We start from the raw sequence: 21,886 nt of genomic DNA, 5'->3' as shown, positions 1-21,886 counted from the left end.
ATTTTTTTGCAATTGATAATAGGAGTTGAATGCAATAAGGGCTCTCAGGCAGTTTGGCCCTTTTTTTGTGTTCAATGGCTTTTTAGAATCTTTATACTTTGGTTGGTATGTCTGCTAAGTTTGGTTATAACATTTTAACAACAGAGGTCAGGAGAGGCTTGGGAGAGAACGATTGTTTACTCTCACTTCCGGTTTCTTCTACAGCTGGTGTTGTGTTATGTGCAAAAACTCAAGTTTTTGGCTAAAAATAGTTCAGTAAATAGCAAATAAATATTTAAATTAGCCCTGAATAATGAGAACAGAACATAATCAGGAGCCTGGGCCTAGCAAACAGAATCAGTGAATCGAAAGGAAACGAAAACGAAATAGGGGCACATCATATTTCAATACAAGTGGCAATTTGGTAAGAAGTAAATTTTTTCAACTTGTTAGTAAGTGTTGCCCTAAGAAATGTTTTGAAAGAGTTCATAACCAGGTCGATCTTTTTAATTTTTTCTAGATCGTGATGAAAAAGATGTTTATTTAGCTGGCCGTATGACATCACAGCCTATAAAATGGGCTAAGTCGATGCAGACAAAAACAGAACACTTTCCTGGGTTTATTCTGTTAAATCTAGTGGACAAGAAGTTGTAACATGCCAAAAGTTTGTGTTGGATCTCTATAAAATATCAAGAAGGATTCGTGTGATTCAAAAAAAGGCTTCAGAGGACAATTTGTTCAAGGACATGAGAGGTCATCACAATAACCGTCCAAATAAGGTTCAAAGCAGTGTTTGGAATTTAGCAAAAGAACACTTGGAATCACTACCACACAAAACATCTCATTATTTAAGGGAGAAATCAAGTTAGAAGTATTTTGAAAATCCTAATCTAAACATTAAACTCTTACTTGAACTTTTCAAAACTTATTACAAGGAACATAATGGATTAACACTGAAAGTTGGCTACAGGTGCTACTTTAACTTCAAATTTTCATTAAAAACTCCAAGAACGGATGTTTATGACTTTTGTACACAGTGTTTAGTGCAATTAAAAAGCAATCCAAATGATCCATGTAAAATAACTTATGCTTTACATCAAAGGAAGATTAAAGCATACAAGAAAATAAAGAAACGATACATTGGGAAATGTCAGGAAGCTGGGAGCATGGTTTTAGTGTTGGAATTTGATTATGCTAAATCTCCCTTTGCCAAAACTCAGTGTAACATCAGTTTTATAAGACGCTACTCTGGCTATATCTTTTCAACATAAACTGCCATGATGGTAAAAGCAGTTTTTATTACTTCTTAGAAACTGAGGGTAAAAAAGACCCATCAAATGTATGTTCTTTCGTTCATGATTTCTTGATGTGCAAAACAAAGGACGAGGTGTACAAACCGACTGAAATAGTTTTGTTTTCTGATGCAGCAGGAAGTCAGAACAAAAATAGTGTGTTTATGGCTTTGTGTTCACGGATTTCTATGACTTTTAATGTTCCTGTTCTTCATGTATTCCCTATAAGGGGACACTCCTACAATCAGTGTGATCACAACTACAGTCAAAAGTTGAAAAAGATTGAAAATGTGTATACTGCATCACAATACATAGACGTTTTTAAGAAATACAGGCAAAATCTATTTTCATTTAATGTTGTAGATGATTCCAAAATAATATGAGAAACTGGAGTGACGGCCTCAGTGTAGCTTTTGGTACACTTCAACCAAAATCAAAATCAACCCCTTTTAGACTTCAGTTATATTGCAGACTATCTTATACAACTTGGACACAGTTTCGGGTTCACCTAACTATGCTAGTTACTATACACCATTCCAATTTGCGAAAAAGAAATCTCTTTCTGATAACTTGCAACTACTACCACGTACAGCTACTGGTGCTACGACAGCAAAAGAAAAACATATTTGAAGTTTGTTTCGCTTCCTAGATGAATCATCTCGAATGTGGTATGAAAAAGTCCTTGCAAAGGCTTCTCAACAAAATGATGAGAAAGAAGAAGAAGAAGAAGAAGAAGAAGAAAATGAAGATGATTAGTCAAGTGAAGAAAGTGAAATGAATGTTAGACTATTATTTTTATAAGGCAGTGAACATTAATAACATGAGTAATAACATTTATTTACATTTTTTATTAATATGTAGACTAAGTTAACTTTTTCAAATTCAATACACATTTTTTCAAGATGAATAGTTTGTAAAATTTATTATTGCTTAATATTTTTAAATGTTAAGATAGAATACAAATAAATACATAAGCCTATATTTATCATTACCATAATATGTAATCAGTCTGTAGGTCTGTTGAACGCAAAAAGGGCCCTTGAAATATTATTAAATTCATTTTTCACATATTTATAATGATGTTAAGATCCAAATTAAAGTACAATCCTGCCAAAAAAGCCTAAAAAAATATTAGTGTTATTATGAAGCATGCCATAACATTTCTATGGTAATTTGAAAACTTTCAATGTCATTTATCTCATTTCTCATGAAAAACAAAAACTGAATGGACTATAGTGGACCTTATGTTGTTAGCAAACAGCTGGATACATGAAGAAGATTAATCTCAAAACTGCTTTCTGTAGGTGGGCCCTTATTGCATTCAACTCCACATTTTATATTATATGCTTGTTAGTTATTTTTGTGGTCAGTGTTTCCAGGTGATCATTAATTTTTCGATATTTATTGATTATATCATCGATTAAAGTGGTTGTCTGTGCCTTAACTGAAGATGGCATTTCATACTCACTTGTTGATGGAGGTTGTCTGTGTCATCGAGATTCACAAATTCATCACTGTTTTCACTGTCAGATGCACTACCTACATCTAATGATATGATGTCCTATATCATAACTGCATCTCTATATTGATATTTATCCTGAATCAGGTCAAATAGTTCATAAGCGAAAGACTGAACATCAATACCGTCTTACTGTAGTTCACTGTATTCTGAATTGACTAGATTCTTTAGAATATATATAACATTAACTGGATTAATAGATCTCAATTTTAGAAACTAAAATAGTGAAAATAAAAGCAAACACTCTTAAATACCCAAATTAGGACTGTGCACAAACATAATAACAATTCTTATAGATGATTACAAACTAAATGAATGTCTTATCACTTTTGTTATTCTTCAAAACTTACATACTATACAACCAAGGACCGTGGATGGTCTGTCGCTGTCGCTCTCACAGGTCCCTTCATAACAGCCTTTAAAGAGAAAGTGAAGGCGCTGTAAATCTGTGACGTCACCACGGGAACACACTCCACTGTCATCCCCTTGGCTTGCACTGCCTTTATTAGTAATTACTGGAATTTACAAAACGCGGAGTGTGTTTTTGTGTTTGGTATAGACTTTGCTAGTGTGCTATTTATAATAGGCCTATATTGTTACTATTATAGAATGCAAAATGCCAAATTGTGTGGTGAGCGAGTGTCAGAATTATAGCAGTAAAACTAAAGGCTCGAGTGTTATCATACGTTTCCCTCTGATCCAAAGCTGCGAAAGATATAGTAGGAAATTGCAATAGACAAGATCAGTTACATAATATAAAATTACAAATAGTCAAGATCAGTTACATAATATATAAAAGGTATTTTCTTTTGTGTTGTTTTGTAATCAAATTTTGTATCTCATGTATATTATTGAAACCTAGTTGAGTGGAAGAGAAGGCCTCATGGCCTTAACTCTGCCAGGCAAAATAAACCTACTACTACAACTATTCGTTAATAACTTTCTTTAAAATTGGACTGAAATATTCTACAAAGGTTAGAGATACAAAAGCAAGTACAATGAAGCATTCATAATAGTTTTTATATTGCTAAGAATTTGGAAAGTAAACCATCACTGAATTAAAAAAAGAGATACTGTAGTGGGAGTTATACCCCTAAGCCTTTATTCCTCCAGTGCACATGTGGCCCTAACAAATATATAAATACAGATGTTTAAATCACTTGGTTATCACTAGAAAGTGCAAGCCGAGGATTGAAAATGAGTAGGCCTACAGTATAGTGTTCCCGTGGTGACGTCACAGATTTACAACCCTCTTGACTGTCCCTTTAAACGCTGTTATGAAGGGACCTGTGAGAGCGACAGCGACCGACCGTACACGGACCTTGCTATACAACCACTTCCTTTCATAACACCACTTCCACACGATTCATCAGAAGACACTAACATACAACTCAAAGTACGGCACCTGCAACCCCCTCTCAAACATACAGGGTTACAGACATGATTTGAAGGTCAAGAGCTCAGCAGTGTGGTGGTCGCATACCGGTACGTGCAGTATGAACGAATTCATAGCATGCTGTGTTGCGTGTTCTGCTTGCGTGTAAGAGCGGCTTATAAGACGTTTAATTAAATACGTTATATTTCTTTAATGAGAGAAAAGCTTGATGAGTGATTATTACCAGATTATTTATCGACTCAAACTTAGCAAATGTGAGAATTTTTATTGAAATCGCAGTTCACAGGTAGAGAATGTTCCCTTGTAAGATGACAATGCTCGTACATATAAAACAATCTGTCGTGATTTGACTTGTTATTTTCCGGATGTTTCCACTTCAAGTGACTTTACTATGATCACCAAAAATTACAGTATTTTAATAAAATACTTTTTAATTGAAGGTAATTAATATAAAAGAATACGAATGTTTCAGGTAATGCTCACTTTACAAACTAACCTTCAATATTGTCCTACAAAGACTTTTTAATATATTTGATGATGAACAAATAACATAACCATTTTTAAATAGCATATCATCATAATTTACTAAAAATTGGTGATTACAATTAATCCCTTTTCACACTATAGTAGAGAATTACTATTCATTGATAGTCACAGAGCCAACATGCTGGCAATTGGATCCAAGGTTCATGGGTTCAAACTCAACCAAGGGTGATAGATTTTGAAGGATAACAAAATCCTTTGGATGGTAACCTCCAGGAGGAAAATTAAAGCTGTAAGTCTTGTGTTAGATTTATTGCAAGTGAAAGAACCCTGTCCTTGATAGAGGGCTTCTGGCAAAATTAGGCCATTTCCTCCTGTGTTCACTGTTGCCCACACTAAGAAAGTTATCTGCATTTTACCTTACTTTGTTTTTGATTTGAAGTCCAATATATCAATTACTTATATAAATTATATTACATTAAAAATCACTTAATTCACCATGCATAGATTTTTGGACAGGTGTTCCTGTAATCGCCCAGCGATGAACTGCTCCTAATCTCCGTGCCATTTCAGCTGTTTTGCTGCCTGTACATTCCACCATTTGTGCTTCATCAAGGCACAAACGCCACCACTGAACACATGGAAGGGGAGACGGAGGAGCAAGAAACCTTTTCACATGTCTCAATCTGTTGGATGAAACAGAAATAACTACTAAAATAGTTATTTATGTAACAAGTATATAATATTCAGTATCATGGTGGTACAGACCCAGAAACAAAATTTGAGCCACCTGAATTTCCCAAGGTCCAGTTATAACATACTGCACATGCTCAATGCTTATTTGGAAAATTCAGGTGGCCCAAATTTTGCTTCTGGGTCTGTACAATTGCTTGTGCATTAATTTTCACAAGTGTCATAATATTCATAATCAAGATTCCACACAAGCTAGACACAACTTTTATGAAATTTCAGCATTATAAATTGAGAATTGAGAATAATTACAAAATGACTTAAAATATTCGAGTATGGTATGCTTCTCTCTCACGTAATGACATGATGGCTTTTTAGAAGCCATAGTTTGTTTCCATTTCCAAGGCAACTTTCAATTTTCATCGATAACAGATATTTAAATGATGGATGACCTTCCACCACAAAGAATTGAGAAAGCCAAGCAACAGAATCTTTCTTGATTTTACAAAGATGCAAGGAATTATACAACAGAAAATACGAAAAATGTTTGGCCTGGTGCAGAGAAAAACGTGAAGATAACAAATGAAACTGTCATCCTGGCCTACATATCAGAGCAAATAGTGCTTTAGATTTTTATCTACTATTAATGTGTTAGATAATTTTAAATTTAGACATTAACTCTTATATTCTTCAGTCCAAGGACTTTCATCATTCTGGTAACTGTATACTACGCTTAAAACTATGCTGAAAGTGAAGGGAAAAGTCAATATTTTGTCATTCAGCAAGGTTATCCATTCATTCACTCATTCATTTATTTCTTTCTTTCTCCATTCATTAATATATTTAGTTATTCATTCATTTATTCATTATTTCACCCATTAATTAATTAATTTAATTATTCATCCATTCATTTACTTATTTATTTATTATATTTTCTGTGTGATATGAGTGAAGAAATCAAATGTTCTCTGCAAGTCAGAAACTGATGAATTTCTTTTGAAATCATCAGATGACACATATTTGTTCCCGAAAGTCGTTGTGGAATTTAACATTTATAGTGCAAGCAGACGTCATGAGCTACACAGTTTGTGCATTGACAATATCAAGGCTGAAGGCTGTATTTTCGTCAATACATTCATGAGTTAGACCACGGACTTTTAGGAAAAAACCTATTTTTCTATTTATAACGTATAGCTTTGGGACATACTATTCACATGTTTGATGAACATTTATACTTAAAAAATGCTATTTTGACATTTTTACACATTTTTCCCTATTTCAAACTAGACAACGATACTTTTTTTCCCTGTTTGAGAAGTGCTATTTAAAAATATCCAATTTCTATGCTATAAAATATCTCTCTCTCTCCCTCTCCATCTTCCTCCCCCCTCTCTCTCCATTGTTGACTGTTTCAATCTAGCTAACTTTACCGACAACATTGGGCGCAACCAACAGTTTTGTCATTTAAATACGATTTCGAAATTCATTTTCTTTAGTCGAGTTCAGTTTTCATATTAGTGCAGTGGTGACAATACCAAAAGTTAGCAAGTTTTCAAAACAAGCTGTATAAGTGGCAGTGGCTTCAAGAATTTCCGACGTTTTCGACAGATGGAAAAAAATTATATTCCTCCAAGCACATTATTATATTAATGTGTTAGACCTAATATTTAAGTAAACAAATATCAAGCAGATGATATTAACTTCAAATTATCCGAATTAAATTTAAAATAATTTGCTATCTGCACGCTATGTGACCCTTTTCCTTTCTTTTCTTTTAGGTTTCGAATGAAAAAAAAATTAAATTTAATTCAGCATGCACAAGGAGTGATACATAAAGGCAAATGCTGACAATGAGGCAAATGCCAAACACAAATCTAAACTTATGCACATTCTTTTGACGCAATCATTTGAAGAATCCAGCAAAAAGAATCAGTTTTACAGTGACTTATGTCATGCCATTGTGGCAGCTAACATTCCATTCCAGAAACTAGAAAATCCAACATTCAAAGCATTTCTTGAAAAATACTGCCACCAATCAGTCCCTTCTGAGTCAACGGTATGCAAAAATTACTTGGATTCAATGTACAATGAAGCAATGAACAGAATCCCACAAGATATTGCAGACTTGAACATCTGGATATCACTTGACAAAATGACTGATGGTCTTGGTAGATATATTGAAAAGTTAGCTTTGGGAAATTGAATCCACATGCATCATCCCGAGCTTACATAATATGCACAAAGCAACTTCCTATGACAAACAGGAAATAATTGTCGCCTACAGAGATGCAGTGGCATACATAGTTGCTGCAATGATGTTGCCTAGGGTTTCTATCCTTTTATGTTGCATGTCACGTATCTTGCCCATATGAACAACATAGCAGAACAAGTAAGGGTAGAATTTCCTAGGGTCAATAAATTAATCTCTACAGTGAAGAAAGTTTTCATTAAGCCACCATCAAGTATACAGGCTTTCAAAGAATTTCCAGATATTTCTTTGCCACCAGTCAGTTCTTATCTGATGGGATACAAGGTGAAAAGCAGCAGAGTACTACAGTGAACATTTCTTAAAGATCCAGAAAGTCATTAAAAATTTACCCCAGGATGCTGCTTGTGTCACTTCACCAAAACAATTACTCGAAGATCCCTCTATCCCTCGTGATTTGGTTTATATTAGGTTCCACTATACATTTCAGAATTGGAAGGTGCAGGAAAACCTAGCTATGAAAATATGACTTTACTGGAGGAGTTCAAACAAAAATTCAAGGAAGCTTACGAAGCATCAGGAAATGTCGGAGAAAAAGTGTGTACAAAAACGGAAAATGTTTTACAAAATAACAATGGCCTGAATGAACTGTGTGCAGCAGCAGATATTTTTGTGGGGAAATTCGACAAAGTTGATCGCAACATTCCAGTTGAACATGTGTCAAAATTGAAGTATGCCCCTGTCATGTCTGTTGATGTAGAATGTTCTTTTTCTGCTTATAAACTGATTTTCACTAACAAGCATCAAACTTTTTCTCTGGAACACTTAGAAGGTTCAGTAATTTATTGTGAAGCCAACTACAGTTTGAAAATTGAAACAATTTTTGTGGAGTTTTAAATGTATTTAGGTGTATACATATAATTTTAAGTGACAGTACTGGTGCCTTTGAGAAAGTTGAATCCTTTATACAAACATTCAAGTGCAATTTCCTGTAGTTTACAACTCTATGTATAGGTATAATATATATAGGTATAATGTTGGTTTCTTTGGCTTGTCAATAAATTTGCTAATTTGTTAACATTGCGCTAAGTTTTTAAATATTTATAGTGTTTTCCTATCCTATACTTTTAGAGCCTATTTTATGTTTTATAAAGCCTAAATGAAGTACTCAAAGAGCTTATGTTAGGCACCTAAAACACAGTTTTAGGATCTAAAAATTCGCGGTCTTTCATGACACAAAGTCTTACAATGGTCACAATCGTACCAAATGGTGGTCCAGTAAACTATGTGGCACTGTTTGAGAAGTATTATTTATGCCTTCATCCAAAAAATGTCGAATGCATGAAGCTGTTCTTGTATCACTGTGGCAGTAAATGTAGTTACCATACCAACCCATGCAAATCAATATCTTTCGAAAGTATCCTATGGAAATAGCGAGGTTTAAATTGCCAATTGCATCAGTTTACAAAGGAAATTGCTCTAGATGCACTTCAGCAACCATTGTAGTTAACAGAGAGGCCAGTATTATTACAATAAAGTGGCTAGGGGTTAGATGAGCATGTGTCAACACAGATAACCTATGCAGTATACAACGATCTTAAATGTGAGTATTTTCGACAACAATTTAATAAATTTTAACATCGCGTCATATAGGATTCTCTACATAATAACTAATATATTTCAGATTGATTTCACCATAACAATTATGAACCACTGAAACAAGACTAGGAGCAAAACATCCAATTAATGAAATTATGAAGTTTAAAGAGGAATGAAATGTTTTTATCATGTTCACAGTTTTATGATGTTATAATTTAAACAGTGCAGCCACAATTTTATATCATTATTATGTATTAAATTTTCATCTCTGTACATTAATTTTAGATTGTTAATTACCATAAGTCAATTTTAAATAGTTATTATTTTAATTATTAAAAAGGTTGTGATTAATCATTCGTTCCACAATATGAGACAAAATGTACAAGATATTGTATGTAAAAAAGCCTGATGATGCCCGAAGGGCGAAAACGTTTGCTTAATTTTTAATTTTTATATTTGTATAGTACACAATGATCACTCACATGGGTAAGTGTCATTGACTTTTTATATTTGTGATATGTCAATTAGACTGAATTAATAAAACAATATTATATTATATTATATTATAGTATATTATATCATATTCTGCAAACAAGTTAACATGATCTTTGTACTTTCGCAAATCATACACACACAAACATTACATGTTTCAGGTGCCCCAGATAAAGTGTTTTGGTCTCAGATGACAAAGTTTTAAAAACCAACTTTACAGCCTGGATATCTCTTCTCAAATTTCTTATGTAGCTCTTCCAAATTAGCTAAAGACAGCTTTTTTTCACTCTTTTGTCATCTTCTTTGACAGACTTTGTGTCCTTCATGCCAGCCATAATCTTGCTTATGTCATCCTCTTGGTAAACACAAGTTTTTGTATATCTTTAAGGAAATGGCACTGATACATAGAACCCCGATTTTAGGCAACCTGCATTTAACATTACACTGGCTATTTGCTAGTAAACATCATTATAGTCATTACTTACTTACTTACAAATGGCTTTTAAGGAACCCGAAGGTTCATTGCCGCCCTCACATAAGCCCGCCATCGGTTCCTATCCTGTGCAAGATTCATCCAGTCTCTATCATCACACCCCACCTCCCTCAAATCCATTTTAATATTATCCTCCCATCTACGTCTCGGCCTCCCTAAAGGTCTTTTTCCCTCCGGCCTCCCAACTAACACTCTATATGCATTTATGGATTCGCCCATACGTGCTACATGCCCTGCCCATCTCAAACGTCTGGATTTTAAGTTCCTAATTATGTTAGGTGAAGAATACAATGCGTGCAGTTCTGTGTTGTGTAACTTTCTCCATTCTCCTGTAGCTTCATCCCGCTTAGCCCCAAATATTTTCCTAAGCACCTTATTCTCAAACACCCTTAACCTATGTTCCTCTCTCAGAGTGAGAGTCCAAGTTTCACAACCATACAGAAGAACAGGTAATTTAACTGTTTTATAAATTCTAACTTTCAGATTTTTGGACAGCAGACTGGATGATAAGAGCTTCTCAACCGAATAATAACAGGCATTTCCCATATTTATTCTGCGTTTAATTTCCTCCCGAGTATCATTTATATTTGTTACTGTTGCTCCAAGGTATTTGAATTTTTCCATCTCTTCGAAGGATAAATCTCCAATTTTTATATTTCCATTTCGTACAATATTCTGGTCACGAGACATAATCATATACTTCGTTTTTTCGGGATTTACTTCCAAACCGATCGCTTTACTTGCTTCAAGTAAAATTTCCGTGTTTTCCCTAATCGTTTGTGGATTTTCGCCTAACATATTCACGTCATCTGCATAGACAAGAAGCTGATGTAACCCATTCAATTCCAAACCCTGCCTGTTATCCTGAACTTTCCTAATGGCATATTCTAGAGCGAAGTTAAAAAGTAAAGGTGATAGTGCATCTCCCTGCTTTAGCCCGCAGTGAATTGGAAAAGCATCAGATAGAAACTGACCTATACGGACTCTGCTGTATGTTTCACTGAGACACATTTTAATTAATCGAACTAGTTTCTTGGGAATACCAAATTCAATAAGAATATCATATAATACTTCCTCTTAACCGAGTCATATGCCTTTTTGAAATCTATGAATAACTGATGTATTGTACCCTTATACTCCCATTCTTTCTCCATTATCTGTCGAATACAAAAAATCTGATCAATTGTCGATCTATTACGCCGAAAACCGCACTGATGATCCCCAATAATTTCATCTACGTACGGAGTTAATCTTCTCAAAAAAATATTGGACAAAATTTTGTACGACGTCAACAAAAGTGATATTCCTCGAAAGTTACCACAGTTGGTTTTGTCCCCCTTTTTAAAAATAGGTACAATTATGGACTCCTTCCATTGTTCTGGTACAATTTCCTTTTCCCAAATAGCAACTACAAGTTTATAAATTTTGCTATATAATGCACTTCCACCCTCTTGTATTAATTCTGCTGGAATTTGATCGATACCTGGAGACTTGTACTTTTTCAGATTTTCTATTGCAATTTCGACTTCTGAAAGCGTGGGTTCGGGTATAAATGGCTCAGCAGTTTGTATTTCAATTTCGTCCCGATCATTTCTATTTGGCCTATGTACATTTAGTAGTTGCGCAAAATAGTTTTTCCATCTGTTTAGGATTGATGGAGAGTCTGCAAGCAAGTCACCATTCTCATCCTTGATCACGTTTACCCTTGGCTGATATCCGTTCTTAAATTCCTTTATACCCTTATATAAATCTCGAATGCTTTTATTCTTACTATTTGTTTCTACCTCATTCAGTTTTTCCTTCAAGTAACCTCTCTTTTTAGTCCTAAGTGTACAACTTGCTTCCCGTCTTTCATTGAAATAATTATCTCTCTTCTCCTCAACTGGATCCTGTAAGAATTTCAATTTTGCCTGTTTCCTTCTTTCTACTACTATGCAACAATCTTCATCAAACCATGGTTTCTTTTTCTTAGTTTCATAATAACCTATGCTCTGCTCAGCTGCAATTTTGACACTATCTCTGATATTTTCCCACACGCTATTAACATCTAATTCTTTCTCAACTTCGTCGGAACTTTCTAAAGTGGCAAACCTATTCGAAATTTCGACCTGATAATTTTGCTTAGCTTCCTCGTCCTTTAATTTCAAAATATTGAATTTAGTAATATTAACTTGTTGCTCTACTCGCTTGGCTACTGATAATCTTTCTCTTAATTCTCCAATCACCAAATAATGGTCAGAATTACAGTCTGCACCCCTGAAAGTTCGAATATCTACTATACTAGTATGTCGCCGTTTATTTATCAAGATGTGATCTATTTGGTTGTGTGTCAATCCATCTGGAGAAGTCCAAGTATATTTATGTATATCCTTATGGGGGAATGTTGTACTTTTGACAATTAAATTTTTCGATGTGGCAAAGTTGACTAATCTAACTCCATTGTCACTGCTAATTGCGTGTAGGCTCTCTTTTCCAATAGTTGGTCTAAAAATATCCTCCCGTCCTACTTTAGCGTTGAAATCCCCCAATAAAATTTTCATGTGATATCTAGAGAACTGATCAAAAGTATGTTCCAATTCCTCATAGAAGCTATCCTTTATATGGGCGTCTTTCTCTTCTGTAGGGGCGTGAGCATTTATAACTATGATGTCGCACCATCTACCCTTAAGTACTAAATATGATAACCTGTCACTGATAAATTCGACCTTTTTTACTGCTGATTTTATTCCTTTATGAACAAAGAATCCTGTTCCTAATTGGTGATTATTGTTTCCTTCCCCCAAATACAACAAGTAATCTCCTATTTGTGATATGCCATTCCCATCTAACCTAAGTTCTTGTACTCCCAAGAAGTCTATTCTATATCTAGCTAGTTCTTTTGCTACTAATGTTACCCCTCCTGTTCTATAAAGACTAGTTACGTTCCAAGTGCCAAATCTCAAAACCTTATTCCTTTGCTGTGGTCGTGCCAGAGAATCAGTCCTATTCCGAGGCTTATTGTAGGGATTTGTAACAAGCTGTTTTTTTACGGTGATGGGTTGTTAGCCCTTCGTCCAACCCCCAAGCTGGAGGACCACCCCTTATCGGCTGTCCACGACTGCTTATTCAATATATTTGCAGCTACCCTCCATATCTGGAGGCCGTCTCCTCTATCCGCAACCTGAGGACGCGCCATGCCGTGGTGATAGGGACCCACCATACATGGCATTATAGTCATTAGGCGAAACAATAAAAGCTCTTTTCCTTAGAACTTTTTCAACTCATCCAAAAATTCTGTTGCTGGCAAAAAGCTATGCCTCTGACAAGAAACACAATTTCTGCTTTTGTAATATGCTGAGGAGATTCATTACTCAACCAGTACAATAAGGCATGCAGCAAATATTTTTATTCTGGCCAGAGCATGCAACAGAAGCTATGGAAATTTGTTCGCTGGCTGTAGAAAACCTATTTTGGTATTCTTGGTAATGGCTCGATCTGTTGCAAATCAAAACAGAATGATACGTCTTCATATTCTTTAGTTTCACGAAAAGTTCATAAAAAGCATTAGTTCGGAGTGCACTCACAGTTTTGTTATGTTAATTTTATTTCACTCATCAACTTATCTAAGATGTTGTAATTTTATTTCTTGATGTAATGCACGTGAAACAAAGCATCAGTGACTGGACTTGAAAAACCAATATTCAATTCCTTTATGAAGATTTTGTAGAATATGAACAATTTTACTTTTCTGTTATTATTAGTGACAGAACTTTGGTACAGAGTGAACAATTTTCTCATTAAGAAAGAAGACTCAAGATACATTTGCATCCATAGTGTGATGATTCTCCTCTTAACTTTCTTATAAAATTTCTAATGCAGAGGTGCCAATCTTTGAGGTGTATTCTCATTTTATTCACCCTCCCTTCCGAAAAAGTCAGATCTGAGCCATATCATAATTATACGTTACCTGTCAGTTCTTCTGCAATAAAACATTCTTCTTTACATGTTTTGCATCTAACAGCTGCTTTTCTGTAAATTTCTTCTTGAAACATACTTCTCCTTGTGATGTCATCTTGATTTTCTGGATCTGAAGTGACTACAGTGTTGATGTGCTTAACACAGGCTTGAATTCTGTTTGATTCTTTCTCACAACAGTGAAAACACTTTCTGCAGGATAGTTACTGTAAGGCACACTCAGTACAGCTAATACAATTTTGTGTAATGTTTTATATTTTACTTGTCCACTTTCATTTCTAAGATCAAGTTTTGCTTTAATTTACGTATATTCTAGGTTCTTTACAACATTTTCAAGAAAATAACCACACTGGTGTTTCTTGCAAAAATTCAACAGTTTCTTTCTTTGTCCCACCTATAATGTACTGAACTACTAAAGAAGTTTTTGTCCTTGCACAACTATGCTTCTCTGCTATTAGAGAATCAGGAAACTGCTCTGAATAAATTTCGTGCATGGTCAAAAACAGATAATCGGATATTGTGCTCTAAAACAAATGATGTAAACAACAATTCGACATTCGTGACCAATGTTTCATTATTATTAACAACAAAGAATGACGAAATATGCTTGTTTTCCAATTTCACTTGTCCATATGTTTTAGGCTTCTTTCAATCAATGTTTCTTCCACAGTCATTTGGGCCACTATGAGCTATAGAAAAATCACATGAGCACACACTACAAAACACGTCAATTTCATAACACGTGAAGCAATTAAACATGGTCATTCCTTTGTGTAAACCATCTCGACATTTTTGTAATACTGCTGTGTTTTTACTAGTGGATGCAGTGGAGAACTTACATGCTTCATTTCAGAAAACCAGTCACTGGAAATTAAAATACTTGAAATAACAGACACATATAATATATGTAACAGACGAAAGCACAACATAAAGTGCCGAATTCACTCATCTTATTTACAATTTCTCAAATCACACCACATGTTGACGATGTAACATCACAGATCAACTTGCTTCCTGGTTTAACACCAGTAGTTGTAGTACGTGTAAGTCATGATTTCTTCCACATACGTATCAAATGTTGTGCACAGAACTAGAAGCAAGCAGTGCTGACATATTTTCTCTTATTATCTAGCTGCTTAATAAATTAAAATATTACATATTTTCCATGATATTGTTTTTCCATAGTAATTTTCTCTTTGGCCATTATTCCGTAATAATGAGAAGATATCCATAATAATTACGGACAGTCTGTAATAGTTGGCACCTCTGCTAACAGCATCATTTGTCTCTTCCAACTTCGTAGAGTTTTTATACCTCTTCTTTCCTCAAGTCGAATATCTCCGTCATTTAAAATCTTCGCCACTTTTATTATTGACTTAGGAAGTCTAAACCATAGCAAAAGAAGTTCAGACATACAGGGACATTACCATAAGTTGTTGTATGAAAATAGTACACTATCTACCAAAAAGTAATTGGGCACTGTTTTTGCCCCTTTGGAACCTCATGGTACCACCTCTTGTTGCTATAACAGCAGCCACTCTGTCAGTCATGCACTCCACTAGTTTGTGTAGGATATCCACTGGAACTGCAGCCAATTTCCATTGTCCAACTGAGTGTCATGTTGCAAAAGGAATGGCGACGCATTCCAGTGGATATCCCACACAAACTAGTGGAGAGCATGCCCGACAGGGTGATTGCTGTTATAGCAACAAGAGGTTCTACCACGAGATTCTAAAAGGGGCAAAAACAGTACCCAATTACTTTTTGGTAGATAGTGTATTTGATAATAACCTTCCTTTCCATTTTTTTCTGTGAGATCCCACTCCTACAACGACATAGAGGTTAGACACCTGACCTTGAAGATTCTGCAGATTAGGATCAGGAGCCTAATATTTTTTACACTTCCTTGCTGTCGATTTTTCCTTATGAACCACAAGGCGTTCCCTACATTCTCTATTAATGTTCACAACTTCTCTGTTCATTGTATTTCACAGATGGTAACTTTTTGACACAGTCCAAAAGTCTGATGTCAAAACTGCAGTGGAAATTCAGTAGTTAATAAAATGTCGGTTACAACAACATTCACAGTGATACTGCCAGAGTGAATCAGTGCTATTATGCTGACCTTATAAGTCAGAGGGCTCAGGTTCAAATCTCAGTTCGATCCGCTATGAATATATAATTTGTGTTGGGCAAGCTCATAGCCCAGGAAACACAGTGTGGCTTTCTCCAGGAACTCTGGTTCTCCTCTGACATATAAATAATTCTCCATCATCATTCATCATGAGTGCAATGTAGACCCACTGCCTGTGGTACACTCTGGATAGTCTCTGATGAACTAAATGGTCTCCACTTCTCGGCACTAGCGACACTCATAGAGTCTGGGTAAACAACAGCAAGTGAAGAGTCTTGTCATTGCACAAAAGAAGAGCAGTTTCGTTTTGTTCTTGCAATAAACCTAGCTAATTAAAAAGTATAAGGGGTGCTACCTATTGTTAAATATCTGAACCACCTACTAACAGCCTTGCAAGAAGCACCATTTCACTTATCAAAAATTACTCACTATTAAATTTCAAGTTGTTAGAATAATTGACTGAAACTGGATATATTATGGAGATCCAAAAAGTAATGCCCACCGCCGCCGCCGCCGCCGCCGCCGCCGCCGCCACCGCCACCACCGCCACCACCACCACCACCACCACCACCACCACCACCACCACCACCACCACCACCACCACCACCACCACCACCACCACCACTCCTTCAATCTTTTTAAGGGCCGACCCAAAGATGTTTTCCCTCGAGGTATGTATCTGAGGATCTGTCTAGGCAATCAGGAACGGTCCATCCTGTTGACATGCTGGAGCCAATTCTGTTTGTAATTGTTAAGGTGTTCGTGAATGGAGGTTATATTTAATTCCTTTGTTATCAGGTTATTTCTTTTATGATCTGAGAGACTGTAACCATCAGTTATTCTTAAAAATTTCATTTCAGCTATTGTTAGGCATTGTGTATCTTCATTTCAGATCGTCCAAGTCTCACTGTCATACATAAGTGTGGGTCTTGCCAACACTTCACATGCTTTCAGTCTGGTTTGTTTCTGTACTTTATTTATTGTTATTTATTGTGTTAATAGTGAGAGTCATTCTAAATGATTCTGTGCAAGCTCAATTAAATTGCTTATAAACTTTTTTTTTTTTGTGTATGTATAAGCAAAATAGACGACGAAAATCATTCAGTACATGTCACTGTTTTAGATCAAAGATCCTTCATTAATATAGATATTTTACGTGGATGTATTCCGACGGAAATTTATGAATTGCTTCGAGAACTATGTTGTGACTATATAGTACACTGTAGCAACATTTTCCGATGGTCTCAAAGTTTCTGTGAAAGTCATACTGCAATAGAAGTCAACCAACGCCTTGGAAGACTTCAATCAACTATGGAACTTCACTGCAAAGTTCACTGTTGCCAATGTTTTGGAAAAAGACAGACAAATGACTTGTGCAGAGATAGCCCAAGAATGTGGTATATCCAAATCATCGGCACATCGCATTTTAACAGAGCAAAAGAGAAAGGTCACAGCTCAGTGGGTTCCCTATAAGCTGTCAAAGTACGACAAAAGAAACTGCAAGTCTGTTACTCTCATGCGTTCAACAAGAAAGGGAGTCATTCTTAAGATGCACTGTTGCTATGTATTCGTGACTTTCAACATGAAGTGAAGTTACAATCAGCTAAATGGAAGCACCAGTCTTTACCACATCCCTCAAAATGCCGTCAGCAGCATTCAAAAGTCAAGTAAATGTCCATTATGGTGTATATTTATTAAAGTGTTACTGCTGCTGATAGTGTTTCTGTTCGCACATCAGTCACTGCACATTACTACTAAGAGTTTTTGTGTAAGAAATTGAGCCCAAAAATTCGCCAAAACCAACCACAGCTATTGGAGTCTGATGTGCTGCTCCTCCACGATAATGAAAGACTGCATATTGCTGAGCCAATGAGGGCAGTACTGTCTGATTACAAATGAGAAAAACTCCCTTACCCAGCCTACATGAGTCCACCTAATTATGACCTTTTCCCCAAAATGAAAAATCCACTGCAGGGTCAACATTTTACAACGATAAATGACCTAAATACAGCTGTGACCCAAAGCATCCAAGAGCTAAACTTCAAGGAGAATTAAATCTCATCCAACAGCTACCATAACATTGGGAAGCAGTCATAACACTCCAAGGGACCACAGTAAAACTTCATTTATATGTTTTTATGGGGGTCTGAAGAAAAAAGTGCATAAGAAAGAAAACCGTATAGCTGAAATGGCATTAACATCTGAAACAATATTTGAAAACTATATGGGGAGTCCAAGTTAGGTCAATTTATTAAATTTTCACAAGAGAAATTTAGAATTTTACAGTTAAACTATCTCTGAGTCTATATATACAGGGTGATTCATGAGGAAAGGTAAAAAATTTAGGATACGATATCTTAGGCCATTTTGAGTGAAAAAGTTCTTATGAACATAGGTCTGTTTTTTAACAATGGTGGAGCTAGATGAATTTTTTTTGGTAAAAGTCTTGCCTCAATGTGAAGCAGACGTTACCATATGCTGCTGACTTGAGACAAGGTCACCGATCGCAATGGATGACATAACATTGGAATCAACATTGTGAGCGATATGGAGTAAGAGAAGTTCATTCACCTCACAAACCAGGTGGTGAGGTCCAATCGCCTGCCCTTGTCTGATGTAATGACACAGTACCCGCACATAATACAAGTACAGCATCACTTATCAGTTCACAGCAGTTCAGTCAGCTACCTACAGTATAGTAGTTATACAGGTACAGTTATCGGAAGTGTTAAGTTGTGTTTTTCAAGAATAAATTTTCGACTGCAGAATACTCCGATATTGTGTATATTTATGGTTTGTGCGATGGAAGTTTCTTGCATGCCGTCACTCAATATGAACGACGCTATCCAATCAGAAGGGTACCAGATCGAAGAGTATTTAGCCTACTGTCTACGGGGTTGGATGAAAGACTTGGTATACCAAAGGAAGGTGGAAATGAGAGAGGCACTAATCGACTGGATTTTGGATGCTGCATGCCGCATAGAAAACAGCCATGAGCAACTCTCCAGAGCGATGAGCACGATTAACGCGTGAGTGCAACATTGCATTGAAGCAGACTGAAGTACCTTTGAAAATGTGCTGAAACATCGACCCCAATGTCTAGAATATCAGGTATGTATGCATATGTGAATATAAATTTTAAATTTGTCCGTTATCTGTCTTTAAATGCGAGTTAGTATACAATGGAATCCCAGGAATTTTTGTAAAATCAAAGAGCCATATCTCTGTAGCTGTTCGAAAACAGACCCATATTCATATGAACTTTTTGACTCAGAATGACTCCAGAATTCACAACCCAAATTTTTTACCTTTCCTCGTGAATCACCCTGTATAATATAGTGCTCAAATTTATGACACATATTCTTGAAGAATGTAAGATACAGAAAATCTTAGCTACTTAGAGCCAAAACTGGCTGATATATTACATTTCAAACTCCAATCCAAAAAATTTTACGACAATGTGATCTTCATTTAATAACATGTGTTTATTTTATTATGTTATTTGAGACTGTTTACTTCTAAGGAATAAGCTATGCCTTCAATTTAATAACTGTTCTTATGATTTGTTCAGTTACATCACTGTGTGTTACAAAATGTTTCTCTGTTTCTAAAGTAGTAACAGTGTCAATAAAGGACACAAGACTGGTGGAGGAAAGCATGGGAAGCTTCAAATTTCCAGAAATTTCAAAGTGGGCAGTACCGGTATCTTAACAATGAACATGTAATGTATTTTCGCGTTTTTACATTTTCACGGCAAACCTAATTTCGAGTGAAATTTATTTAGAACCATGACATTTCTTATTTCCTGGTGTTTAAAACGCGATCGTGTAAGTGTAAAAAACGTAGATGTGTGAAAAGGACAGAAGAAATTTTACCATATTTTTAATGATCTTCACGTACACTTCCCGCCTGGGATCTGCAAGCATGAGTGACGTCACGCAGTGGGTAGAAGCAAGGTGTGTGATGGGAATATACTACCAGACATGAAAACATTTATCGTGACATAAATACTGTAGCACCACAATAGTAAGTCACAATCAGTGCTATTATTAGAGATATGCTGTGTGTCACGATAATAAATAGAAAAAATAAACAATATTCTTCATACAGAAATCAACACTGTCATATAAAAATATCACACATAGTTGTATTTGTTTGTTTATGTTTCTCTTGTAGTTAACAGATTGCACAGCACAGTCACTGGGAACTTCTTAACCATCATATTCAAGGTTCAAAATCTACGCGCGAAAGTATGAAATACGGTATTTCAACAATGAGAAGTGTTTTTTTTTTTTCCCTTTTGCTTTGAATTTACATTTAATATAAGCACGATATTAAGAACCCCAATGTGTGACAAGTTTATTAATTACTAAAATTTTTCTCACAATGTAATAATTGTCACGTGTTAAAATATGCTTATAAACTTCTTTTTGAGTTCTTATTACAGTTGGAATGGATTGTTTAAACTACAGCTTTCGTAATATATATTATATAGTACCGGTATAGGCCTACACAGTTCTCAACTGGTTCCCACTACACTAAGAGTGAGTGTTTCGTACTACAAAATCGTAACAAAATACTTCAATAACATTGACATGTGGGGCATTTAAACTATTTTCTATGCTTAAGAAATCCTTCGTACACTAAAATAGAGAGTACGACCACTTACCTTTAATTACTGTCACACAGCTCAGCTATTCCATCAAATTCTCTGTCAACTACAGATTCATTACTTCCATCACTGTTACTGTCACTATCAACACCTCCTAAATTTATTATAACTCTATCACATTGTCGAAACCCACTTCTCATTCCATGTATTCCCGCTCAAGTTCCTTTACTTTTTCACAGAAAGGAAACTAGTCCTCTTTGGTGATTGTGTTAAATTTCTCAGTGCACAAATCTCTAACAGATGTCATGTTACAGCATACGTTTCTAGAAGTAACCCATCCTTTTACAATAGACCACATGTTTTCTAAAGGGTTTAGGTGAGGATGATACGGAGGGAAACCTGTCCTGCACTTTCTAAAATCTTGTCCATGGAATACTGAATGTCGATTAATTAGTTCACACAAAGTGGGTCTCAGCATATCTTCAGAAAATGGAATTCCCTCCTTTGTGAGCTAGTCTTTCATATGCTGTTTTGTTGAATTATAATTAGGAGGTTTGTTTATTTTCACGTTATGGTATGGTGCGTTGTCCAGAACCCAACTGAGTTCAGCCTTAAATTTGGGATCAGTTTTTCCCTCACCCATTTCTCATAATTGGTTTGATTCATCTGATGGTGATAATCTCCTGTTATCTCATGTGATTTCCACATTAGAAGAGCATTTGGTACAAATCCATTTTCCCCACCTGCATGAATTATTATCAGATGCTGCCTCTTTGATACGAGTTTAAGGAGGCCATGGACTGTGTCATCATTCCACGATTTATCTTTTACATGGGATAACAAAATGTAAGTCTCATCTACATAAATTATATCTCTACTTTGGTCTCTGTACTTTTTTAATTGGCTTAAATATGCGATCCTTTTTTCACGTATGTTATTTTTTTCAATCAAGAGAAGTCTGCTCGATTTGGTTATTCTCCATCTAAAACCAGTTTCTTAAATAGTCTTCTCACACATGTGATCTCACCCTAAAATCC

The 21,886-nt window shown here is 35.5% G+C and overlaps 1 protein-coding gene across 5 annotated transcripts in view; it reads right to left on the bottom strand.

The window, feature by feature from the left end:
* The window catches only part of LOC138701460 (E3 ubiquitin-protein ligase SHPRH), a 444,559-nt gene that overhangs the window by 248,433 nt on the left and 174,240 nt on the right, over positions 1-21,886 (bottom strand). For all 5 annotated transcript variants that reach the window (XM_069828349.1, XM_069828345.1, XM_069828347.1 and 2 more), the window contains one exon: positions 5,168-5,355. In XM_069828349.1, the coding sequence (XP_069684450.1) occupies positions 5,168-5,355 (188 nt within the window). The remainder of the gene's footprint in view (positions 1-5,167; positions 5,356-21,886) is intronic.

Source organism: Periplaneta americana, chromosome 6 (genome assembly GCF_040183065.1).
Source record: "Periplaneta americana isolate PAMFEO1 chromosome 6, P.americana_PAMFEO1_priV1, whole genome shotgun sequence".
Lineage (NCBI taxonomy): Eukaryota > Metazoa > Arthropoda > Insecta > Blattodea > Blattidae > Periplaneta > Periplaneta americana.
Note: the sequence above shows the minus strand (reverse complement) of the source record. Positions and strands in the feature narration are given on the sequence as shown.